Below are 25,276 nucleotides of genomic sequence, written 5' to 3'. Positions count from 1 at the left end.
CTACTTGTTCTCGGCGTAGAAGAAGTTGGCGGCCACCAGTTGATTGACGCCGAGAGCTTCGAGGAACGCCGCGAGGTTGAACTTCGCCCTTTCCTTGCCGAAGCCACTCATAGCGTTGCGCGCGACCGGCTGCTTCTGTTCGTATGCGAGGAACACGTATCTGTGCCTGCCGGAGCCTGGAGGCGGAGTCGGGCCGGCGTACTTCATCAGCGTGGTGGTGTCGTTGTGCGGCACGTTCACCACCAGCCAGTGGAGCCAGTGACGCATCTTAGGATCACTCTTGGACGGCGCGTCCGGGTCTAACAGAATCACTGTGTACCTGGAGACAGCCACGCCGAAGTGAGATTATCATATACTGAGCGCAGTATTCTACTCAGACTTGAAAAATTATGAGCGCACAGAAAACACGGACGACAAAAAAGACACACATATGCACACACGTAGGCGCTACTTCCAACAAAATTTATTCTTGTGATCCACTGCTACTTATAGCACACAATCAGCTCGTATCGATGCGCCATACTCCCAACCCCCCCCCCCCCCCCCCCATTTGACACATTTTTATTTTGACGTTGTCATACCCAGGTATTCAAACTCTTTTTTTGTTAGTGCAATGGACGGCATGCTTACGCATTTTTCGCCCATCTTTTCAATCTGCTCTGCCTCGATTATCTCTCTTGTCAACTGATTTCGATTCTTGTTAACAATTCTACATTTGTCAAACAAAGGCACACAGCCACACTTCTTGCAATGTATTCCTAAAAAACCACCAGCCACGTTCTGGACATTGTACGAGTGCTCACGTAAGCGGTCGTTGACGCAGCGACCGGTTTGTCCTATATAGCTGCGACCACACGACAACGGTAGGCAATAAACAACGCTTTCAGCACATTCTACAAACTTCTTTTTGTGCTTCTTTTCACAGACACGTTTTCGCTGTGCTCCTGGAGCTGTCATCTTGCAGAGCTTCTTCAATTTTGTCGGGGCTGAAAAAACAACCCGCACATTGGCTCGCTGTGCGATTTTTTTCAAGTTATGGGAGACAGTGTGTATATACGGCAACACACTCATGTGTCGTCCGCGCTCGAACAAGTTAGTCGGAGGTTCATGTACACTTTTCATGTCTCGCAAGATGCGCTCCGCAACAGATACGAGTACAGGCTGTGGATAGCCAGCATCAGTCAGTCTTTTCCGCTGCAATTCAAAGCTCAAGGAAACCGAGTGGTGACACGACTTCCTCAAGGCGTTCTTGAAACAGAGGTTGGCAATTGCCCTCTTGACCAGTTTAGAGTGTGCCGAATGGTAAGGAAGCAAGGGTTTATTTGCACGTGGCTCGTAATGCCAACAAGAGTGATCTGCCTTACTTGACAAGCATAAATCCAATAAACGCATGGTTCCATCTTGCGGTAACTCGTGTGTCACTTCTAGGGGTTTCAGGCTATCTTGAATAATCGGCAACAGCGCTTGCACCTCAGTTTCAAACAGATCGTCATGACAATCAACAAAAAACACAAAATCATCCACAAATCTAAACACTTTTTCTACCTTAGTTCCCACTAATCCTTCGGCTAGCTTTTTACCAAGATGGCCCAAAAACAAGTCACTAAGGCGGGGGGCAATGCAAGACCCGATGCAAATGCCCTGTTTCTGTAAATGCGGGGTGTCATCCCACAAAATAAAGGTAGATTTCAAGTAGCACTGGAGAAGTTCCAAGAAATGCCCACACGACAGACCTGTCACGTTCTGGAAGCTAATGACACCATATTCATCAATGGCCTTCTCAACACAGAGTAACAATTCATTATGAGGAAGGGAGTAAAACAAATCCTTTACGTCAATAGAAAAAAATTGCATGCATTTTTCGTGGTTCGGTCTCATAAAATTAACAACTGCTTCCGATTTGTTAATCAGGAATGGGTCACATAGGGGTAAAACATCAAGCTTGGCCTGTAAAAACAACGCGACTGGCTTTTGCCATGTGTCATACTCAGAGATAATGACTCTAAAAGGCACACCCACTTTGTGTGTTTTTGCAGCAAAAAACACTTCTAGAGAGTCACGTTTACTCCCCTCAATACTCTTAACCAACTTGTCTAAATTGAGACGGTTGCAAAGCTTCCTCGCCTCAGCCTTTATCTTTGGAAGCACCACCGTCTTGTGACTGTCAAAGACAGTGAAAATGGCTTCGCCAGCCTTTTTTCGATACTGTTCAAAAGGGAAGACGGCAAAGCCGCCCTCTTTGTCTGCTGGCAGGACACACAATGAGTTATCGACTAGAAAGGTAGCTACGCGCTTGATAGAAACTTTTGGAACAGCCACCTTACAGCGAGAGATGACGTCGACTCCAGATGAGACAACACGGGAGGCCTCTTCTTCTGGCGCAGCCTTCGAGACTTGCCTCACCAAGGACAGCAGTTCAGGGCGTGAACGCTGAGTTTCCACGGCAAACTTGGGGCCCATTGAAAGGACCTTGCTGACCGGTTCCGGTAGATGGACCTCCTCCGCCGTATGGACAGGACTGCTTTGTGCAGGCCTCCTGACTTGAAGCCGCCTTCTACCGGAGGTCCATCTACCGGAACCGGTCAGCAAGGTCCTTTCAATGGGCCCCAAGTTTGCCGTGGAAACTCAGCGTTCACGCCCTGAACTGCTGTCCTTGGTGAGGCAAGTCTCGAAGGCTGCGCCAGAAGAAGAGGCCTCCCGTGTTGTCTCATCTGGAGTCGACGTCATCTCTCGCTGTAAGGTGGCTGTTCCAAAAGTTTCTATCAAGCGCGTAGCTACCTTTCTAGTCGATAACTCATTGTGTGTCCTGCCAGCAGACAAAGAGGGCGGCTTTGCCGTCTTCCCTTTTGAACAGTATCGAAAAAAGGCTGGCGAAGCCATTTTCACTGTCTTTGACAGTCACAAGACGGTGGTGCTTCCAAAGATAAAGGCTGAGGCGAGGAAGCTTTGCAACCGTCTCAATTTAGACAAGTTGGTTAAGAGTATTGAGGGGAGTAAACGTGACTCTCTAGAAGTGTTTTTTGCTGCAAAAACACACAAAGTGGGTGTGCCTTTTAGAGTCATTATCTCTGAGTATGACACATGGCAAAAGCCAGTCGCGTTGTTTTTATAGGCCAAGCTTGATGTTTTACCCCTATGTGACCCATTCCTGATTAACAAATCGGAAGCAGTTGTTAATTTTATGAGACCGAACCACGAAAAATGCATGCAATTTTTTTCTATTGACGTAAAGGATTTGTTTTACTCCCTTCCTCATAATGAATTGTTACTCTGTGTTGAGAAGGCCATTGATGAATATGGTGTCATTAGCTTCCAGAACGTGACAGGTCTGTCGTGTGGGCATTTCTTGGAACTTCTCCAGTGCTACTTGAAATCTACCTTTATTTTGTGGGATGACACCCCGCATTTACAGAAACAGGGCATTTGCATCGGGTCTTGCATTGCCCCCGCCTTAGTGACTTGTTTTGGGCCATCTTGGTAAAAAGCTAGCCGAAAGATTAGTGGGAACTAAGGTAGAAAAAGTGTTTAGATTTGTGGATGATTTTGTGTTTTTTGTTGATTGTCATGACGATCTGTTTGAAACTGAGGTGCAAGCGCTGTTGCCGATTATTCAAGATAGCCTGAAACCCCTAGAAGTGACACACGAGTTACCGCAAGATGGAACCATGCGTTTTTTTGGATTTATGCTTGTCAAGTAAGGCAGATCACTCTTGTTGGCATTACGAGCCACGTGCAAATAAACCCTTGCTTCCTTACCATTCGGCACACTCTAAATTGGTCAAGAGGGCAATTGCCAACCTCTGTTTCAAGAACGCCTTGAGGAAGTCGTGTCACCACTCGGTTTCCTTGAGCTTTGAATTGCAGCGGAAAAGACTGACTGATGCTGGCTATCCACAGCCTGTACTCGTATCTGTTGCGGAGCGCATCTTGCGAGACATGAAAAGTGTACATGAACCTCCGACTAACTTGTTCGAGCGCGGACGACACATGAGTGTGTTGCCGTATATACACATTGTCTCCCATAACTTGAAAAAAAATCGCACAGCGAGCCAATGTGCGGGTTGTTTTTTCAGCCCCGACAAAATTGAAGAAGCTCTGCAAGATGACAGCTCCAGGAGCACAGCGAAAACGTGTCTGTGAAAAGAAGCACAAAAAGAAGTTTGTAGAATGTGCTGAAAGCGTTGTTTATTGCCTACCGTTGTCGTGTGGTCGCAGCTATATAGGACAAACCGGTCGCTGCGTCAACGACCGCTTACGTGAGCACTCGTACAATGTCCAGAACGTGGCTGGTGGTTTTTTAGGAATACATTGCAAGAAGTGTGGCTGTGTGCCTTTGTTTGACAAATGTAGAATTGTTAACAAGAATCGAAATCAGTTGACAAGAGAGATAATCGAGGCAGAGCAGATTGAAAAGATGGGCGAAAAATGCGTAAGCATGCCGTCCATTGCACTAACAAAAAAAGAGTTTGAATACCTGGGTATGACAACGTCAAAATAAAAATGTGTCAAATGGGGGGGGGGGGGGGGGTTGGGAGTATGGCGCATCGATACGAGCTGATTGTGTGCTATAAGTAGCAGTGGATCACAAGAATAAATTTTGTTGGAAGTAGCGCCTACGTGTGTGCATATGTGTGTCTTTTTTGTCGTCCGTGTTTTCTGTGCGCTCATAATTTTTCAAGATGGAATACCAACGTGCCCAAACCGCCGCACTGCTGATTCTACTCAGAATTTTTTTATGGGTGGGAATTTTGAAGCCCGACCACTAATTTTGTCGATGGCGCGAGTTTGATTCCCTGCTAGACGGGACCACAACGCAAAAATTCTGGGTAATGATGTGAGTACTCAGGATTTTTTGCATTTGGTCTCGTCTAAATGCGGCCCTTGTAGCGGAGAATTGAATGTCGTCTCTTTACCTCCTTACTTGCCACCTCCCCCCCCCCCCCTTCGCCCCGCCTGCTGGGAAACAGGTAAGGTTTATGCCTCCAATGAGTCACGCCGTAGCAGGGGCCTCCGAAATAATTTTGACGACGTGTAGTTCTTTAACGCGCATCTAAATCTTAGTACACGCGTTTGTTTTTTTTTTGTTTTTTTACATTTCGACCCCCTGCAAATGCGGCCGCCGTGGGCGGGAACCGAACCCAACACCTTCCCGATTAACAGTGCACCAGGAAACCATAGCCAACAAAACGCTGTGATGAAGCGACATAAAGCCTTCGCGACCTCACCAGTGGCCTGGGTCTCCAACAACGTTGACGTCGGGCGCGTGAGCCGTCAGCGCAGGCGTGAGAATGTTGCCCAAGTTGACAGTCGCACCGCCGGGGTAGCTGACGTTGAGCGCGCGTTCGGGGACCGCCGCTATGACGTCGCTCACGATCTCTGACTTCGAGAAGCTCAGGAGCAGGTCCTCGTTCATGGCGCATGCGCAGAAGGGAGGCTGCACCAGGACCACAACGGCGGCCAGAGCAAGGAGAGCGGCATACTTCGATTCCATGACGGTGCGCTCTTTGCTTGCCGTGATTGCTTGCTCCTTAGAACTAGCTCCTACCCACTATGGGGGATTGGCCAAGAAGTCGGCGGTTAATGTAAATGAAAACATGAATACAAAGGTAGGGAAAGGGAAAAGGTGGCGGCTACGGGGGGATTTGCCAGAAAGCGGGCGTTTACAGTAGATGAAAGGCTTTAAAAAGATAGGTAAGACAGAAAGGAAGTATTTAGATAGAAGTAGCTAGGCCACCCCTGAACCAGGCTCGAGATTTCGCTTGCCGAGCACAGAGAACACTACCGCCCAGAATCAAGTGTATGGAGACTATCACTACTGCTCAGCTGGGAGGCCGTATTGTACTCTCGTCTCTGCTCTCGTCGGCGTTCTTCGTAAGCGCGCGCTGCTCCTCGCGCGTTCTCACAAGGAGCGGTCGACCCATACTTGCCACGCACGACCGCGCCAACGCAGCGCCCAGACTCGATTGACGCGGCGACGCACGTACAAAACGAATGCCACTCCACTGAAGTTTCCTGCAACTCACGTGGTGTCGCACTGCCTACGGGATCGGCCCACCTTTGACCGAGCAAGGATATTGATTGATGACGTCATCATGCCACGTCATGTGGTAACGTCACCGGCGACGACACGATGACGTCATGATGATGTCACAAATTTTTCTGTGACAAGTTATCTGAGTCATGACGTCACAAAGCGATTTATGATGTCATGATGACGTTGCTCACTCGGTGGAGGTCACGTGGGTTCGCTTTTTTTTAACACTAAAGTGTTTTATGCCGGGGTCCACCAAGACTTCAGTGACGTATTTCCGTCACGGAAATGACCTCGAAAAAACATACGCAATCAGATGGCAAAGAAAAAAAGGTACCGTCAACGGGCATCGAACCCACGACCGCTCGGCCCGCAACAACAGATGCCGGGCACGCTATCCACTGCGCCACGGTAACAGACTCTGGAGGGTTTACGAACGCGCCTTTTATATCTACCACTCTCCCGGTCGGCTGGGTGGTGTTGACCTCTGGGAGTGGTAAGGTAAAGTAATTCGTCATTGCTGTGGCCTCCGCGACTAGCACCTGCAACGCGTTACGCGTCCGTCCCATTGGGCGCGTTTTCAATAGAAGTTGAATTTTGTCAATGCCTTAACACACCGCGAGGTGGCGACCTTTGCCCAAGCGTCGTAAAAGCGTCGGCCTCGCTTAGCATCACGCTAATACAAACCAAAAATAGCTCTGCGACGCGCGCCTGCCTCACCTGGCTGTAACACCGCATTCCATGCTCACGCGCTCGCCCTGAGAAAAATCACGGCCGGGCTACCGGGGCGGCACGACGCGCTTTGCGTTTCCCTCTAGTCCGGCCGTGGTGTTCAATCACACTTTAACATGCCGCGGGATGGCGACCAAGTTCTGCGTCCAATATGCGACGCTCTTCTGGCTATCACACCTCGTTCTCTGATTTACTACAGCTACCACAAGGGTGTGTTTAATCATTTAACATGGACGTTAGTCGTCAGGATGGAGATGTAACACCAATCATCAAAGTGTGTGCATACACGTTAAATGGCGCCATTAGCTGCCAGACATCAATATACATTGTGCAAACTCTGTTATATCAATGTACAGTAAGCATTCAGTTACTTCTGTAAGGGCACGCTTTACTTTCGTGTTATTCCGATTTCTATGACGGAGGGATCAACCGTGTTTTTGTACGCGCACGGGCGCGGACGGACATCGCAACATCAAGAATGTGTGCCATTTACAGCTCCGTTATAATAACCTTTAATTTAATTCACGGATACACGGAAGAGCGACAGATCGATCAGACGTGGAACAAGCCGTTGTCGTGTAGGTAGCATAGCACGGGTGAGTAGCCAACAGAAGAACGCCTCACGATCGGACACGGGCTTCGACTCGGTTGCGTTCGGTAGTCTAGCAGGAGCAGCGCAAAGCAGGGGTTCGATCGCTGCTGCTTGCGTTCGCAATCGTCCAACCCTACCGATCGCTCGTTATCGGCGCTTGGCGCGAGTCCTCGAAACAGCTCGGCCCAGTTCCAAACGCGTACGGTCTTACTGTCTTCGCGTCTGTCGTGGCCACTGCTGCTGAAGTTCGTGAAGACCAGGTCGGCCAGCGACGGCCCGTCGGCGGCCGCTGCCGCCATGTAGGCTTTGCGGTGGCCCACGTCGGGGCCGATGTTGGCGTTCACCTTGATGCGAATCCCGGCTGTTGACTTGCGGAGTGTCGGAAGGCTTAGCGCGTTTCCCATGGGAATTGATGCGGCCTCGAGTTCGGTCCTGTTGCACTCAACGCTGCAGTCGAACCTTTGATGGACTCTCGAGGGAATTGCCGACGTTCTTGCGCAGACTTCGATTAATGGGGACTCGATTATGTCACATACCCACTAGCAGCAATGACTGTAATATCGGTTGGCATGAAAAATATCGTAAAAAAGTAGCAATAAAAGGGACGAAGAAAAAAAAACATTTGCGGGCAGTTTGCACTAAGTCGCGCAAAGCTTGGCACTGCGAAGCACGGGACCGTCGCCACTCGTACTCCCCGTCGACCGACACCTCTAGCTTCGAGATGCGCGGCTTCGCGCTCGGCAGTACGCAGCCAGACTACGCACTATAGAGCGGAGGTTGCGCGCGATGTCTCCGTCGGTGGGCGTGGCTTAGCTACTGTGCATGCGCGGCTTGGCCAGGAGGTGCGGTATCTTGTCGCTAGACAACGCGATGCTTGGTTCCTGTTTCTTTCTATATTTTTTCCTCTCTATACTTCTTTCTCTCTCTTTCGTTGATGTTCTCTGTCTCTTTTTTTGCTTTCTTCATTTCTTTCTCTCTATTTCTCTCTTTCTCATCCTTTCTGTGCTACGGTTTACTCTCTCCCCGCCTCCATTCCCTCCTTCTCACCATAACATCTCTCCTCCTCACGCTCACTTCCCTTTCCCACCCCCTTGCTACACTGCACTATACACGGCTATCCTAAGCTCTGCTAGCGTGTCTGGTCAGCCGAGTGGCTAGGACGCTCGCCTTGGGATCGAGGGTTCGCATACCACCTCGTGAAGAATTTTTTTTTCGGCAAGAATTTTTTTCTTTCTATTTCTTTATATCTTTCTTGCCGTCTCTCTGTTTGTTTCTCTCTTATTTTCTTTCTCTATCTTTCTCTGTACTCGTTCTCAGGTAGCCGCACAGTGGCACATACCCGTTAAGATGATGATAGTTTTCTGCGATCGACTCACAAGGAACGATTTTCCACAGAGCTTCGCTGTTAAAAATTGGCTGCCATGCCGCCCTGCAAACGCGAATGTCCAGCGAAGCTGTATCATACCCCACGCATGCTGATGGGGGGGGGGGGGGGGGGGGTATGGTTTATTATTACTTTAGAGTAATGGTCGTGATAATCGCTTTGTGGTCGCTGGGGTAGACCGTGATTGGTTGCGCGACCAATTTCAGCAAGACGAATTTGTTCCTTTTGTCGAGCATTGTATTCACGCTGTTCGTCTGGTGTCTAATTTCCGTGGTCTACCCATGGCAGTCTTAGAAGGAACTGAATGAGTTGCTAGATGGGTCTCCCTTTTATTTATGAAAGTGGGAAACACACGCGGGGAGAAGGAAGGGCCGCTTGACATCATTCGAAGCCCTCGTGTGAAGTACAACGCAGCTGCAACCTAATCCAAACCGGGAACGCGTGGGAGGGTGTTCCCATCGTTCACAGGCGCCTTATCATCCATCATGCGGTTTTCATGCTTGTTTTGTGGTTTTGTTTATTGAAACGAATACTGAGCCCTATGCTGTACGCCTGATTGCACAGAAAGATATGCCGTTTGTCTTCAATTGTTAAAGGGCCCTTAAACCACCCAGAGGTGGAAATTTAGTTGTGGCGTTGCAGTTTTGTACGAGTCTACAGCGAACGCTAGCGGTGTTACACGCGTCCTGCATACCATGATCAGAAGAAACTCGCCGATCAGAAGAAACCCGAGAAAGGCCACATTCTGCCAATGATGCGCACGCAACACACCAGAACTCATGGTTTCTTGAAATCATGGGGTCATAAATGAACAGAACCAATAAAAGTGATTTGAGGACGGTTCATTAACTAGTTGGTCTCCATTGGTAACCATTGGTAACCATTGGTAACAGTTGGTAACTAGTGAAACAAGATTCCGTGTGGGATTGGCTAAGAATCGAACGGCAGGAGGCGAGGTTTTTAGACCAAGCTTGGTGGGAGAATGTTGATCAGAGGGCGTTATGCAGGCTTAACGAATGTAAATGTACCCTTGCGCTCAGTAACAATCTACTGCGAATAAGAAAAGGTATAGTCGTAGGTATATGAAAGAGTGTTTGTTACGAAGTGACGCTTAGCTCCTTCTTGCACTGTAGCACAATACGACTAACGAAAGTACATACGACCAGCAACAGTCTCCTGCCTCGCCTGTAGGTTGCACTCACGAGGGAATTGTTTACAGTGTCATCCCGTGACGACATGACCTGGTACATCGTTCAATTTGAAATTAGGAGCCTCCACTTTCAAGTTCTATTGAACTTTTATGATCTTGGCGTCATTAAAAGAGAAATATCAGTGACAAAGCGGAGATTTATTGAAATGCACATCATCGAGAAAAAAAAACAAGTGCTTCATTTTTCCTTACACACACTTACACACAGACCGCGTTAAAAACAACTAGGCACTTTCACATGAACGCATTCTTCGGGAGCAAATAAAGAAAAAAAAAACTTGTAACGCGTTAAATTATTGCTGACATGTAAAATAAAGAGAAATAAATGAAGAAAGAAAGAGAGGGAAAAGAAAATAAGGCTAACTCCATCTATTCTCTATCTGGTTTCTGGTTTCGTACGTCGGCTTTGGCTGAGTTTTCGAACATCTCCTCTTGGTCTTGTGCGATAATAGCCTCTTCTTCGCTTAACGACGCCGTCACGTCAGTGCATCTTTCGTTTTCTCGACACCAGTACCAGAGGGCCGCGGGTTACCGGTCTCGGCGTACGTTCCGCCAGGGACAGAGTCCTTTTCGCCGCTTGGACTCCGCTTCTCGCCAACATCGCCCAGTCTCTTGCCGGTATCATCGATACGAGTCCGCACTTCGCCACTCCCCGTCTTTGTTTCATTAACAGCCACTTCAGCACTCTTCTTTTCAATGATGTTCTCATCGCCAGACTTCTTTTCGGTAGAGTTAGTGTTTTTGTTTTCACTGCTAACCTTCCCTTCCTTGTCCCGACCTGGACTAGCTCTATCTCCATCTTCGGCACTCTTGTTCACGTCAATGATGGCGCGTTCGTCACTCTTGCCACTCATATTTTCAGCACCGTTAGCTTTCTTTTCATCGAACTTGTTCTTATTTTCAACAGCGCCGCTGCTTTTGCCTTCAGTGCCAGTCTTCTCTTTGTTGTCTCGATCTTGACTGGAGCCACGTACAGTTTCGGAGCTGTTGATCCGAAACTGTCCCGTCTTCGTTTCATTAACAGCCACTTCAACACTATTCTTTTCATTGCTGTTCTTCTTTTCGACAGGCTTGTTTTCGGTAGTATTAGTGCTTTTGTCTTCACTGCTAACCTTCCCTTCCTTGTCCCGACCTGGACTAGCTCTACCTCTATCTCCAGCACTCTTGTTCAGGTGAATGATGACGTGTGCGTCACTCTCGCCACTCACATTTTCAGCACCGTTAGCTTTCTTTTCATCGAACTTGGTGTTCTTGTCAACAGCGCCGGTGCTTTTGTCTTCAGTGCCAGTCTTCTCTTTGTTGTCTCGATCTTGACTGGAGCCACCTACAGTTTCTGAGCTGTTGATCCGAAACTGTCCCGTCTTCGTTTCATTAACAGCCACTTCAACGCTCTTCTTTTCATTGCTGTTCTTCTCTTCGACAGACTTCTTTCCGGTAGTGTTAGCGCTTTTGTCTTCACTGCTAACCTTCTCTTCTCTGTCCTGACCTGGACCAGCTCTGCCTCTACCCTTAAAACTCTTGTTCAGGTCCATCATGTCGTGTTCGTCACTCTTGCTACTTATATCTTCAGCACCGTTAGCTTTCTTTTCATCGAGATTGTTCTTCCTTTCGTCGCTCTTCTTTTCAACAGCGTTAGCGTTTCTGTGTTCACTGCTAGTCTTCTCTTTGTTGTCTCGATCCTGACTGGCGCCACCTCCAGTTTCTGAGCTGTTGCTCTTGTCAGTGACGACAGGCTTTTCCTTATTGCCAATCCCACTTTCACCGGCATTACCCTTTCCCACACTGGCATGTTGTCCAGGGGCGCTAGTTATCTCCTCATCGCTGTTACTCGTACTCCTGCCGCCTCCCTTCGTTGTACCGGTCTCACTAGTCTTGTCCGCGTCGTTGCCCTCACCTTCAGTGGTGTCCGATTCGTCGTCGTTGTCGGTGACACGGCCAGAAGGCGACGACTTCTTGTCAGACGCACCGGAATCCCTACTAGCTTCCTTCTCCATGTCGACCACGAAGTAGTTGACCGCCGCCAGTTTGAGACGGTTCCGTGACACGTACAAGTCCAGCATGAAGTTCATGTTGGGCGAAGGCGGCTCCATGATGGTCTGGGACCAGTCCTTGTCGTCCGGCTGCTCGTACACCAGGAACACGAACCGTTGCCGGCCACTGTTCCTCGTCAAGTGGGACACTCCGTACGAGACGCGACAGACGGGACGGCTCTCGTAGGTGGCGTTTCGAGCGTAGTTTGTCACAAACCACAGCACGTGGTTTCTCTCGTAAGGGTTGCTGCGCGACGGGTAGTCCGGGCCGAGAAAGATGAGAGAGTAGCGCTTGTCCGGGTCGGCCTCGAAGGCGAACTTGGGCACGTGCCTCAGCGCGGAAGGATGGATCTCGTTCCCCATCAGCACCGTAGCGTAAGGGTAGAAAACGGCCACCGGACGTGATGGCACGTCAGAGATTACTTCCGGAACGACCTACGAGGCGAAGATAGGATCGACGAAACGTGAATTTTGTGGCCGTTTTTAGCGCTCTTATAATCGTTATAGCCATAGCCCCACCTCCCTTTCATTTAGAAGGGGAACAAAGTCAGCCTAATATCAATAGTCAGTAGGACTTGTTCTGTCATTGTTTAACGTGCAGGGTTATGATCATACAGGTCTTTCACGATAATGGCTGCAGAGGACCCCTGACGCTGCATTGCAAGAACGGTTCACTTCCCATCGACAAGCTTTACCGCGGCCCCCCGGTTGGTCGAGTCCGAAAGCAAATCAGCTTTGCAATTGATGCAAAGAATGAAAATGAGGCAATGGCATGCTTTTCAAATCGGGGCCTGCCTTTGGTCGCTGACTTTCCGGGGATACAGCTAGGTGGAATGTAAACAGTTGCTATAAAGTGCGAAATCAATGGTCATCGGCCGCCGCCGTTATCCTCAAGAAACGGTGTGGCCATATATGCGCATCAAACAATGACACGACAGGTGCGACTGAGTGAAGGTATGGGGCAGACTTGGAGCGCTTCTTCAGTTATTAGGGGAGGGGGCGCTCCCCCCTTCCCCTGCTCCACCTGCGCGCACGCCTATGTGCTCGACTTAAACGTAGTTCGGCTATGGATTGCTTGCACTGATGTCACTGAAGCCGCCATGTTGGAGTACCAACATGGCGGGTTCGATTCCTGCCGTGACCGGGAATCCAACCCACGCCCTCGAGCTTAGTAACGCGACGTCCTACGTGCTAAGCAACCACGGCGTGTAGTACGCAGCAACCGATACGGCTCATTTCGTAAGGGTAAAGTGAGATAGTTCGGAAGCGTCGATTGGCATGTTTACACGCGCGAGGAAGTCCTTACTCGATCGTGGCGTAGCCTGGGTCCCATGTGCTTAGATAGATTGGCCAGGGCGTCTGCGAACGGCTGCACTTGGTTCCTTCTTGCTTTGTGGGAGTGGGAGCGGCTGAGGTTGGACAGAGGCACGAAGCTGGCCGCCAGAGCGACGCTCAGTATGAGCGACGGGGACGGCATGACAGGCTCCTTCTCCCGGTGTCGGGCGTGAAGCGAGGGACAAACGCCTCGTTGCTGCTCGCGTCTTACTCGATGAAAGTGATGATGATGATGTGCCACGCTATGGCAAATACCCACAACGGGGCAATTAACCAATTGAATCGTCCGGTTTTGAAAGCTCAGTTCGTCTTATCGCCCAGCTCATTCAGACTACCACCATGAAGTTCACGCAACTAACTGCCGCAATAGCACTTTCTATTATTCCTTCGTCCTGCGCAATATTGATAATTACCTTGTGCTTTATATTGAAAGTGCTTCATGTGCAAAGACTGTTACTTGCACTACAGTTTGTATAAACTTCTCCCTTAATAATCACGTTAAAGTGTTCCTTTTCATTTTTTCATTCTTGTTTGCATTCGGTGTAATGAGCAGTGAAATTATTTTTTATAATTCATATGATTTCGCTTGTTTCGCTCCATGCTGTCAGACATGTAAGTCCGGGGTGAAGGCCTCGTCAGGAGACATACGAGTCTCCTTTTGCCTCACCTCGTGGACATACTCAACATTGTGAATTGTTTATGTATGTCTGAAATAAACAAATAAACAAAACCTTCTCTCCGACATCGTTTCCATTCCAGATCATGGCTTCTTTTGTTCCACCTTACACAATTATTTACTTGATGACGAGTAAAGTGTGTATTGTACCACTTTTTATTTTGTTTGCTGCGTATTTCTCATTCTATCTACATTTGAAATAGTTATGTCAGCCTAACATCGTATCTTCATATGTAGTGCAGTTGTTATTAATTTGATGTTATTTTTGTTCGCTTATCTTTGTTATTTTTTATGTCCCCCATTCCCCCCTGTAAAGCTCTATGCGATTGAGGACTAAATGATGTCGCCACAAAATTAGTATTCGCCTGAATCTTTCTTGCTTCGCGAAAAGTTCATCTTCGTCAATGCGCGGCAGGACGGGACACAACTAAAGAAATGAGATAAATATCGTAGAGTCCCGTGCTGCCGTGCAGTTTGACCAAGACGAACGCACACCAACTCGCCCAGCTTTCTACGCTGCCTACTCGCGAAAGGTTCAGCCACTGAGGATTTACGTAACCGCACCAAGGGGAGGCTTGATAAAAGAGTACTGACACGAACCTTAGAAGTTTTCGTATTGTGGCTCTAAATAAAAAAGCTAGTGTCAAGAACCTCAAGAAGCGTATCGTGGTGCCTCGGAATGCATTTAATGTAATTTTATTCGGCTACCTAAAAAAAAACTCTTTCGACTTCGATATCGAGGAGGCGGTATCGCAGTGACGTGCTAAAAATCTGGCGTAGGACAAAGTCGCGTGGGGACGGGAACTCGGTGTGTCCTTGCAGCAGGATCTATCGTATGCTGTCTGTTGCATGTTGTGCACGTAAACAACGGTGAGTGATTTGTCGTCCGGCGACTCCGACAGCGATTTTGGCGATTCCGGCCGCACGCAAGACGCAGAGTTCGAAAACCCAGCGAACTGTGTGAAGTCGTCATAATAATGTCAATTCCGGTTGGGCTGGCTTGCAGATGCTGCGCAACGAAAACTTTACGATCAAACTAAAATATTTTATGCGTGTTTTTCTGGCTCCGTTGTGTGGAGAGCATTAGCTTTGCATGTCAAGAAAACGAAAAATGACCCTTTTGTGACGCCTGAAAATCGTGCCAGTACTCCTTTAAAAAAGCATGCTTGTTATATCCAGGAATATCAAGGACTCTCGGTTGTCGTAAACACAGAAGACGACGAAGAGGAAGCTGTCGTTTCATTCATCCGCTGCCCAGCGGCAGCGGCGAAGGTGAAAGCGGCGGCGGAGGCGGCAGTAATGTGGCCTTCCGATTCCTGCGTGCCCCGGGCGGACCGGTTCCACACTTGACCCCGGAAAGCAAATTTCTCCCCGCGCGTCCTTGTACGAGAACGCTTTTGCGCAGTTGCCGGTGCGGCGGCGGTATCCATTCGTCGGGCATCGACAGCCGCCGTAAGACATCTCGTAAGAGTCCGCCTCCTCCATAAGCATCGCTCAGACATGGCGCGCCGGAGCAGTGCCACCAGCGCGACTCGGGCCGCAGTCGCCGTCGCGACCATCGTGCTGGCCCTTCTGGCGCATTCTGCGTGCGGCGTCAAGGAGCTAGACAAGAAGCAGCTCGCACTCATCGCAAAGGCCGAAAGCAGTAAGCTCGCGCCGGACCTGATCGAGACGATACCGCGAGGCATCTTCGAGGCGAAATTCAAGTCGGGCGAGATAGCCATGGGTAACCACTTCACCCCGGAGCAGGCGTCCAGCGCGCCGTCTGGCATCGACTTCCCGAGAACCGCGGGCTACACGTACGCGATAGCCATGCTGGACCCCGACGCGCCCAGCAGGTCGGACCCCAAGTTTCGGCCCATCCTCCACTGGCTCGTGGTCAACTTGGATGCGGGAGACGCCAAGGCGCCCGTCGACTACAAGAAGGGAACCGAGCTGTTCAGGTACCGCGGTCCCAAGCCTCCGATGGGATCGGGCCCGCACCGGTACGCCTTCCTGGCGTACAAGCAGTACAAGCACATCGACATGCCCCAGACGCTGATCGTGCCGTACGACAAGAGGAAGAACTTCAACATCACCAAGTTCGCCAAGGAACACAGCTTGGGCAATCCCATAGCGATAAATTACTTTCTCGCCGAGGACGCGTACGTGGACGGAGTGACCCCGATGCTGTCCTGGTTGACCATCATTGCTCTGGCGCTAGTTGGACTCCTCTGCCGCGTCATGTTGATGTATTACTAAGCGAAATCAGTCTGCCGTCTAACGCTCCCAGTGGCGCACTTCAACTGTGATGACAGTGTGCAAGATCATTTATACGTGAACTGTGGCACGTCAACGGTGGGCGGCTCAAGACGAGCAGAGTGCTGTTCGCTACGGAGGTGAACGGGGGTCTGACTTGGTGGTGGTGGAGTGCGTTGTAGCGACGATGTGATGCGCGTGGAGTGATTGTAAAAAAAGCGCAGAACGTCTTGGAACAACGTCAACGACATCAGCAAAAGGATGAAAATTATGGCCGACTTGTTCTTGACCTCCCCCCCCCCCCCCGCCCTCTTTTTTTTTTCCACGAAGAACATACAGCATGGAAAAAGAAAATTTCCCGCCGCCAGTTTCACTGTCGTTCCGCTGTATTGCCGCGCTAAATTTTCGCAACTAAGCAGGAAGTTAATAAAACAATGACTTTGTACTTTTTTCGAAATTGAATAGGACCTTGGTTGGCATGTCGTTTATCGAGGTTGTGTGATTTGCTGAACGCACAAGATTTTTTGTAGTGGCATCTTAATTGCAAATTTTCAGAGCAGTACGTCAGAAAAACCTTAGATGTACTTTTTCTAAGATATCATATGTATTACATGTCTGTAGTATACTATGCAGGAAAAGCTGTCTTCGCTGTCGCCATGGGATTATTTATTTAACAAGGTTCTTTCGCGCATACCATCACGCCAACGCTGCTCCATCGAATTCAGTGCACGCGCCAATATGCCACTGTGATTACAGCGGATTACGTGTATACCGCTGGCGCCGTCGTTTTTATTCGCACTGAATTACGTACTCTCGCTATGAGGGCCCGACGCATGTGTCTACCGCGATCGCTTGCATTCTCCTTATCCCATGGTTTTACAGCCAAGCTGAATACGGCTAGGCGAAAGCGAAATTCGTCCGTCCTATGCACGCAATAACTCCTAGCACGTACGCACCACAGAAACTTGGCAAACCCCACTATTCACCACTGGTCCACTAGATGTAAAGAAGCCGTACGCGGACAAAAAAAAAAAAAAAAACGTACGCACCACAGAAACTTGGCAAACCCCACTACTGGTCCGCTAAAAATGAACGAGGGAAGACACGGGCGGCAAACAGAGATTCAAATTATTGGACAGACGCAAGCGATGATAGAGAGAGACCTTAATGAACCGTCGATATTGGCCTAGTGATAAACGTCGGAGCCGGACGTTTCATCTACGCTGGTGATAACCATCTGCACGGAGCGCTTGGACGTTGAGGAGAGATAGAAGTTATTGAAATATTTGCAAGGCCACCTAACGTCTCCTCCTTCCACGTTTTTATAAATTAGAACGTGTCCAAAGAAGGAAAGAAGAAATAGTCGGAAGGACAGGGAGGCATCAACCTTCAATACTCAAAATACTTTTAAAAAATTTCATAAGGTGAATTCTTGGCCAATTCCCCAGAGTGGGTATGAGCCATGAAGTAGAGGATACTACTACTACTACTACGACAGGGAGGATAGCTAGCAAACTATCTATTTCTACACATATTTAGAATATAAACAATTTCATTTCTAAAACAAGGTACCGCCCGTTTCATGGCCGGTCCCCCGCCGTGGATTGCGCCAGATTACAAAGGAACAACCAACCAGCCAACCTATCAGATCGGCTAACCGGCCCAGGATGTGTTTTATGGCTGGGGCGTCAACAAGGTGTCCCTTTTCCACTGTCCCGTATGCTCGAAAAGTTCCTATTGACAATGGCCTTTTCACCGTTCGGTCAGTTCTCATCCTGTATTTTACGGCGATTTTTTCAAGTTATCTCGCCGTCACCGCAGAGACCAAGATAATCGTGAGAATGGTGATTTCAAAAATCGATGTGTATCCACTGCGCAGGATTGACCAAGTTAGAGTGTTCTAGTACACTCTAACCAGTACACTCTAACCTTTTAGTACACTCTAACCAAGTGTACGCTGGTGCGTGACCTCCGCGATTAGCTCCCGCGCGTGCTGCCGGAGCTGATCACAGAGGCCGCGGTTGGTGTATGCTAAGTGATGGATTGGCGAACTGAACCTAGGAAGATGAAACAAAGCTTCAGCGCTTACTTCTTGAACTATTCTGAATGTCCCTATTAACCTTACGCTGAAGTACAAATGCTGTACACCGCGCGCATACACTTCGTAAAAAAATTAAAAGGCGCAAGCTTCTTTACCGAAATGTTCGAAACACAGCGCAACGCGGAACGCCACTCGGCCCCGCAAAAACGAAATGGGATAATAAATGGTGTCCCACTTGTAAATTGGAAGTATCCATCACAAAAGTACGATGCCGTATACTACCGCTAAATTTTTATTTAAACAGGTGTGCTCTGGTGCCATCCCTTCTATTTTCTAGCTGTAACGAACCTGAAAACATCGACCGTTTTTTACTAGGCTGTCTCCGATTCATCAATCAAAGAAAAGAAGTACTTGAAAATGCTAATAAAATTTTAGCAATTCCATAAATACTCAGAATATTCTGTCCTTTGGGGTTGCTCCATTGGACTACAGCAACAGGAACGTCTGCGGAGCCTTCTGCGAATTCCTATGTGACACAAGAAGGAGTATCTTGTTACTGAGTTAATCAGAATCAATTTCTCGATACTTCGGGAAATAAACTGTATTTTAATTGTGTATTAAGAGCTATTTTCCTATTCATGACATTTTTGTTTACTTATTTTTAACGCAACAGCAAAATTACGTTATCCTATTTCAAATTTTTTACTTTTCCCTTTATCGTGCTTAATCTCTTAATGTTTACATTTACATTTACACTGCCAAAATCGCCCGTAGTGGGTAGGAGTCAATATCAAGGAATAAGCAAGCAAGCAAAACCGTGGAACGTTACGGCCAGCGCTCGCGTCACGCGCGAGACCCACGGGTAAGCGCGTCGCCGCACCAGCCCGGCGAACCGTCGTCAACGTCAACTGAGTCCTCGTCAGAGAGCCTCGACGACGAGCCCACAAACATGGCCACCACCAAGGTCGGCCAGAAGCCCGCCCCGCAGCGTTCAAAGTCGCCGGCAACGTCGCCGCCGCCGACGAAGTCCCTTTCGGCGGCAACGCTGGGCGCCATGGAGGCCCTCGTACCGGACGTGATCCCAAAGCCCGCCAAGCAGGTGCTCGCCGTCAAATTCAAGAACGGCGTTGAGGCTCACATGGGAAACACGCTCACCTGCGACCAGACGAGCGCGGCGCCCGAGAGCATCTCTTTCAAGGGGCCCTCCAGCGCCTTCTACACGGTGGTCATGGTCGACCCGGACGCGCCCAGCCGTTCTTCCGCGCGGCTCCGCTACTGGCGCCACTGGCTCGTGCTGAACGTGCCCAACAGCTGCGACGTCAAGGCTGGGGACACGGTTACCCAATACGCCGGACCGAGCCCACCCAAAGGAACGGGCCCGCATCGTTATGCGTTGATAGTGTACTCCCAGGGTACCAACCGCATCACCGAGAGGGACGCCAGCGTGCCGGACGCCCGCGGAATGTTCAACCTGAACCATTTCGTCACCCAAAACAAGCTCGGAGACCCGCTGGCCGTCAACTACTTCGTTTGCGAGAGGTCGTAGTAGTAAGCGGCGTGGTCGGGCGCCGGCGTCGCAAGTGGCTTGTTGGGGGTCGAGCGCGAGGACCCAAGTTGGCTGTACCTGCTGACCTGACGGCGTTGTACACTTCGCGGCGATTAGGGCACATACAAATCTCGGTCACTTGACGGTGGGAAGGGCGCAAGAGGCGGCAGTTTTCCCTGGCGAAGAGCGATGAACGGCTGTATATTGAAGAGCGCGCTGGCTTAGCAGAAAGCAAAGCGTGTCACGAAACTTTTCGAATGAAAAGTTCCGAACAAGTTCGTCGAAATGTGGTCTTCGGATCGAGCGACGTCGCTCACTACGTCTGAAGAGAAGCTGAGCCTCTGACGCAAATCAAACAGAATAAATTCTCATGGGTTGGGAAAGGGCTTTGTTAAGTCAACCCCTGCAAAAGCTGTCGTTTGTGTGAATCATTAAAAGAAGTCAGTTTTGCCTCAAGGGCGAAGCAATGTAGTAGTAGTAGTAGTAGTAGTAGTAGTAGTAGTAGTAGTAGTAGTAGTAGTAGTAGTAGTAGTAGTAGTAGTAGCGGTAGTAGTAGTAGTAGTAGTAGTAGTAGTAGTAGTAGTAGTAGTAGTAGTAGTAGTAGGAGGAGGAGGAGGAGGAGGAGGCGTCACTCAGGTCACGTGACAAGAGGGGGAGTGAATAAAAATATAAACGAAACGAAACGATGATGATGATCATGATGCTAAATGAGTTGATGATGTTCGAAATGAGACTCGGCTGTCTCAGTCTCAGAATAAGAACGGAGTGGAGCACATTTGGAAAGCATTCTCAAATCATGAATGGTAGTTTACCACTGTCCCTCAAGAGGAAGGTATATAACAGCTGCATCTCACCGGTACTTAGGCTATGGATCAGGAACCTGGAGGCTTACAAAGAGGGTTCAACTTAAACCGAGGACGACGCAGCGAGAAATGGAAAGGAAAATGATGAGTGTAACCTTAAGAGACAGGAAGAGAGCAGAGTGGGTCCGGGAACAAACGGTTGTTAGGGACATCTCAGTCGAAATGAATAAGAAGAAATTGACATGAGCAGGGCATGTAGCGCTTAGACAAGATAAGCGCTGGTCATTAAGAGTAACTGACTGGATTCCAAGAGAAGGCAAACACGCGAAGGGGAGACGGAAGGTTAGGTGGGCAGATGAGATTAAGAAGTTTGCGGGTATAACAGGGCCGCAGCAAGCACAGGACCGGGTTGATTGGCGGAACATGAGAGGCCTTTGCCCTGCAGTGAGCGTAGTCAGGCTGATGATGATAATGATGATGTCTCAGTCTAAGATGTCTAGGACGTCTTATAGTTTGTGCCCATATCCGATCCCTGTTCACAAGTAGTAGCTGGTCCTCGTGACCTAGGCACGTCAGTTGGGCCTCGCAAGAAGCTAAACGCCTGGCTCTTAAGTGGCTGGATTTCGTAAGACAAGCAGCTCTCTGCTGGGTCTTACAACTCTCCGGCGCCGTATAATGATCTCTAAAAAAAGAGTCCCGTAACTCTTTAAGAAAGTCATATAAGTAATCAGTCAGGACTCGCAAAAAGAGAGTCAACTGACTCTTTTTTTTCTTAAAGTGTTTGTATTCCATCGGCGTAGATTGGGGGGGGGGGGGGTTGAAATCTCTTTTGAAATTTTTCAATTTTGCATGTGATATACGCGCACACTTATACACATACGAACACACGCACGAACATCGAACATACATAAATGTTAGTTGAACGCCCTCACCCCACCCCCAACCCCCGAAAAAAAATTTCTGGCTACGCCCCTCATGTATACTTCGGACTCTTTTGCATGACATCGAACGTCCAAACTGCGTTTATTATGAACAGTTCCTTTAAATTTTGGTGCTATCAGAAACAGTGCAAAAGTGTTCCAGATATCGTCACGGCGCAAGCCCATCGCGTGGCTAGTTGGCCCAGCGAGACCAGCGCAAGCATTCGTAGTAGTCCGTCAGCTGTGATGGAGTGTGCTGTTGCCGAGAGTCCTGCTCGAGGCCTGGCCGAGCGTACCTCGACGAGAAAGTAGTTGATACCGATCGGATCACCGAGGTCGTTGGCGGTGGCGAAAGCGCGCACGTCGAACTGCGAACGCACACTGTCCACCAGATCGTGCGCGTTCAGGCGTCGCATGCCCTGCGAAACGTTGTGCCGTGAATGAACGCCGATACATCGGCACGAATCATCAACTGTTCAAGCCGCCCGTTCCGGGGAGATCCGCGAGAAATGGGCTGGTGTCCTTTCACGACATCACCAATCATAAACTAGAGCGGAGGCTTTATCCGCCCCCGCACAAGCGGTTGACCAAGGCGCAGGAATGCGTCTGGAGAAAACTGCAGACGCAATCTTTTCCCAACCCATACGTGATGAGCAAAATATACCCGGAGGAGGTTAAGCCACAATGCAAATGGTGCCAGGCAGTGGCAAGTTATGACCATATACTGTGGGAATGTAGCATGGTGCCGCCACCGGCGGATATTAGCGTGATCCCTCTCTCGAGCAGTGGGAGGCCGTGTTGACCAGCTCAGACCCAGTAGTCCAGACAAGGGTCGTGGAGTGGGCCACACAGGTCGCCGTCAACCTTGGGTTAATGAAGCGCAGGCTACAGAGCCAAGCCAGGCGTATCCCACCGCCATTGAATGTATAGTTCCAAAATTACCGCTATATTTTCTACGTGAGATACAAAAACTGCTCCGTTATTTTCTACACGTAGCTCTTTGAGACAGAAGGTAGCACACACCAGTAAGATATTTGCATATATATTTCACTTTAGGCGTTTTTACTCTGCGGTTTTGCACGCGTGAGGAGGTCCGACCTTTTACGTGTACCTTAAGCGTTACGCGGCGTCTGCGTCGGTATGCAACGCTGAATGCGCTCAGTCATCACTTTCCACAGCGTTACGAGACGCGCGCCATACCGGACCACTTCGCGTAGAAGTACACCCGTGAGCAAACGTATACGTACCGTTGCCGCCCTTATACCTTGCCGTCTGCGCCGTCTAGTGGTGAGCCGTCTGCTGTCGAGGGCATTTCTCTGACGAATTCCGTCAGAGTAATGCTCTGGACATCTATTCCGTCAGAGCGATGCTCTCTACAGCAGACGGCTCGCGACTAGACGGCGTAGACAGCGATTTCGGGTCGCCCTTCCGTGGTCCGTACGCTTTTGCTCACGGCTGTACATGTGAAGAAGCTCCGCCCCAGTAGCTTTCTCTTCATTGCCAAGAAAAGTATAGTATGGTATGGTATAGTATAGTATAGTATAGTATAGTATAGTATAGTATAGTATAGTATAGTATAGTATAGTATAGTATAGTATAGTATAGTATAGTATAGTATAGCATAGCACAGCATAGCACAGCATAGCAGAGCATATCATAGCATAGCATAGCACAGCATAGTATAGTACAGTATCGAAGTGATATAGCCGCAATGAAGGCAGAAAGAAGTTCGGGGGAAGATGGAAGCTTTAAGAAACGAAAAAGTTGTGAACACGGGTGTCACTGAGGCCAACATTTCGACAAACGGTCTTTCGACAACATTTCGACAAAGTACCGGGCGCGCGGCCCTAAAGTATTGAAAGACACGCTTTATAAGTGCCGATTACTGTTCTGTTATATAAATAAGAACACCCAGAACGGCGCAACTGTTTTTTTTAATAGTTACAACCTTAATCAAAATAGAAAGGGAAATGATTCAAAGTACCCTACTATGGGAGGGCTCTATGCAGCTGTCCCTAACACATTGAACTCCGCGCTTAGCTTCCTCGAACACCAAGCAGTATTGCTTTGATGAAGACAATGTGCAGTGCACAACGTCTTCCAGATGCCATTCCATACACGCTTGTGAAATGTGATTGCCTCATTTGCTGATTTCGTTAGTATTTCTTGTCTAAATATACTAGATTTGATTTATTATCACACTGTCGCCAGAGCATTTTGACCACTGCGAATTATATTTATCTGAGACGTAATATTCTACGCGGAAACGACAAAAATATTCTACAAGTGGCTTATAAATCTCGGCAAGCTCCGCGGTGAGAATGCTGCAGTATACGAGGACCCTGAGCAAGGCTTTTCAGGTGCGTGCTTGACGCAAGAATGTGTGCTTAGTGATTCGTTATGACTGGTGTACTGACAAACAAATAGTAAACATATATATAGACAATTCAACTGTATTACACTCTGCGTAAATATATGCTTTTGTATTTAACATCTAACATGTGCTATAATATACTTCTATCAAGGCAAGTTTTCACTGTCGTGTGGTAACCGATCCCTACGAATGAGGCAAAAAAGATGCTTTTAGAGCGAAAACTCTACTACTCCATGTCTCCCAAGGTCCTCCATCGCGTCGCAATGACCTTGAGCCGCCGGAGCGCAAATGTGGCAAGCGTGACGTCATGCCACGTTACCCGATGTGGAGCCCGGCCCCTGCGACACCAGGTGTCCGGGCGAAGGTTAAACGAAACACTGCGTGCACAGCCTTTGCGGGACCAAGCCAAACGTAACTTTCACTCGTGATAACAACGACTACAAGAGTTAAACCTCAACCAGTTTATGCAGTAGGAAAAACTCCTTATGTTCCTTATGCATTCGCCTAAAACGACTCGAAGGTAAAAGTCATCGTCTTTTTTTTCGTCTCAGTCAATGCATTGAGTCTCCCCCACACCCCTCCGAAAGCATTCTGCACCTAACGTGATTTTGCGCTGCCTCCAGGATCGGATGCATTGCGAGCTTTCTGCACGTCCAGGGTATTAACACTGCCTCCGTGATCGCCACGACCCCATGTGACCAATCGACCGATCAATTCGTGCGATGATTTCAGCGGGATGTCAGTCGTCGAACAGCACGCGAATACGGGTGTCACTGATGCGTAAAGAGGGAATGACGTCAGAAATAGGGCGACGAAAGGATTCAGATAGCCTGACGTCGATGATGCACAGACATGAGGTGAGTAGTCATAGCTCACGTGCATCGATTTGCGAGGACCGTGAGTTTTACGGAGACGGTCTCTCTCGCGTTCGATGAGGCATTCCCTTTTTCGCCGCTAGCTAGAGCCTGCGAGTATACAAGGACACCAAACGATGCAGTCGGGTGTCGTGAGCGCCGGGGACCGTGTACTCCGTGAGGGTCGTTCCATCCCAGAAGGTTCTCGGAGCCCACGGTGACGACGACCACTGGCGGTAGCTGCGCAGGCTGGCGGGACCTGCTCGCGCCAAGTCCCACGACCAGCATGACGGTGTAGTATTGTCGGGCGACGCGTTTAAAGCTCACGTCTCCGGCTGACGCGACGTGTTCGACGCTCAGCGTGTTGCCCCCATCGCGACGTTGACGCCCCCTCTTGTAGTAGACGTAGAGCACGTCGACGGGCGCGAAGTGCGTGAGGTCCTCGACGATGCCGTCGTACACCAGGTTGGCCAATCTCTCCTTGACGTCGGATTCCTGGCCCGCGACGAG

At 49.2% G+C, this 25,276-nt stretch overlaps 3 protein-coding genes across 3 annotated transcripts; 2 read left to right on the top strand and 1 right to left on the bottom strand.

Annotated features, from left to right (window-relative positions):
- LOC119391181 (protein D1) lies at window positions 1–5,491 on the bottom strand. The gene is made up of 2 exons (XM_037658854.1): window positions 5,226–5,491; window positions 1–319 (listed from the first exon to the last, which is right to left on the bottom strand). Exons 1-2 carry the CDS (start codon window positions 5,489–5,491, stop codon window positions 1–3), a joined length of 585 nt encoding a protein of 194 aa, XP_037514782.1.
- A 9,943-nt stretch (window positions 5,492–15,434) lies between these two features.
- Window positions 15,435–16,652, top strand: LOC119389922 (protein D3). Its single transcript, XM_049414585.1, has one exon. It carries the CDS (start codon window positions 15,491–15,493, stop codon window positions 16,229–16,231), a length of 741 nt encoding a protein of 246 aa, XP_049270542.1. The 5' UTR covers window positions 15,435–15,490; the 3' UTR covers window positions 16,232–16,652.
- A 2,566-nt stretch (window positions 16,653–19,218) lies between these two features.
- On the top strand, window positions 19,219–19,815 carry LOC119391180 (protein D2). Its single transcript, XM_037658853.1, has one exon. It carries the CDS (start codon window positions 19,219–19,221, stop codon window positions 19,813–19,815), a length of 597 nt encoding a protein of 198 aa, XP_037514781.1.
- The last annotated feature ends 5,461 nt before the right edge of the window (window positions 19,816–25,276 follow it).

This window comes from Rhipicephalus sanguineus, chromosome 4, assembly GCF_013339695.2.
Source record: "Rhipicephalus sanguineus isolate Rsan-2018 chromosome 4, BIME_Rsan_1.4, whole genome shotgun sequence".
NCBI classification, from domain to species: domain Eukaryota; kingdom Metazoa; phylum Arthropoda; class Arachnida; order Ixodida; family Ixodidae; genus Rhipicephalus; species Rhipicephalus sanguineus.
This window is presented reverse-complemented; position numbering and strand designations above follow the sequence as displayed.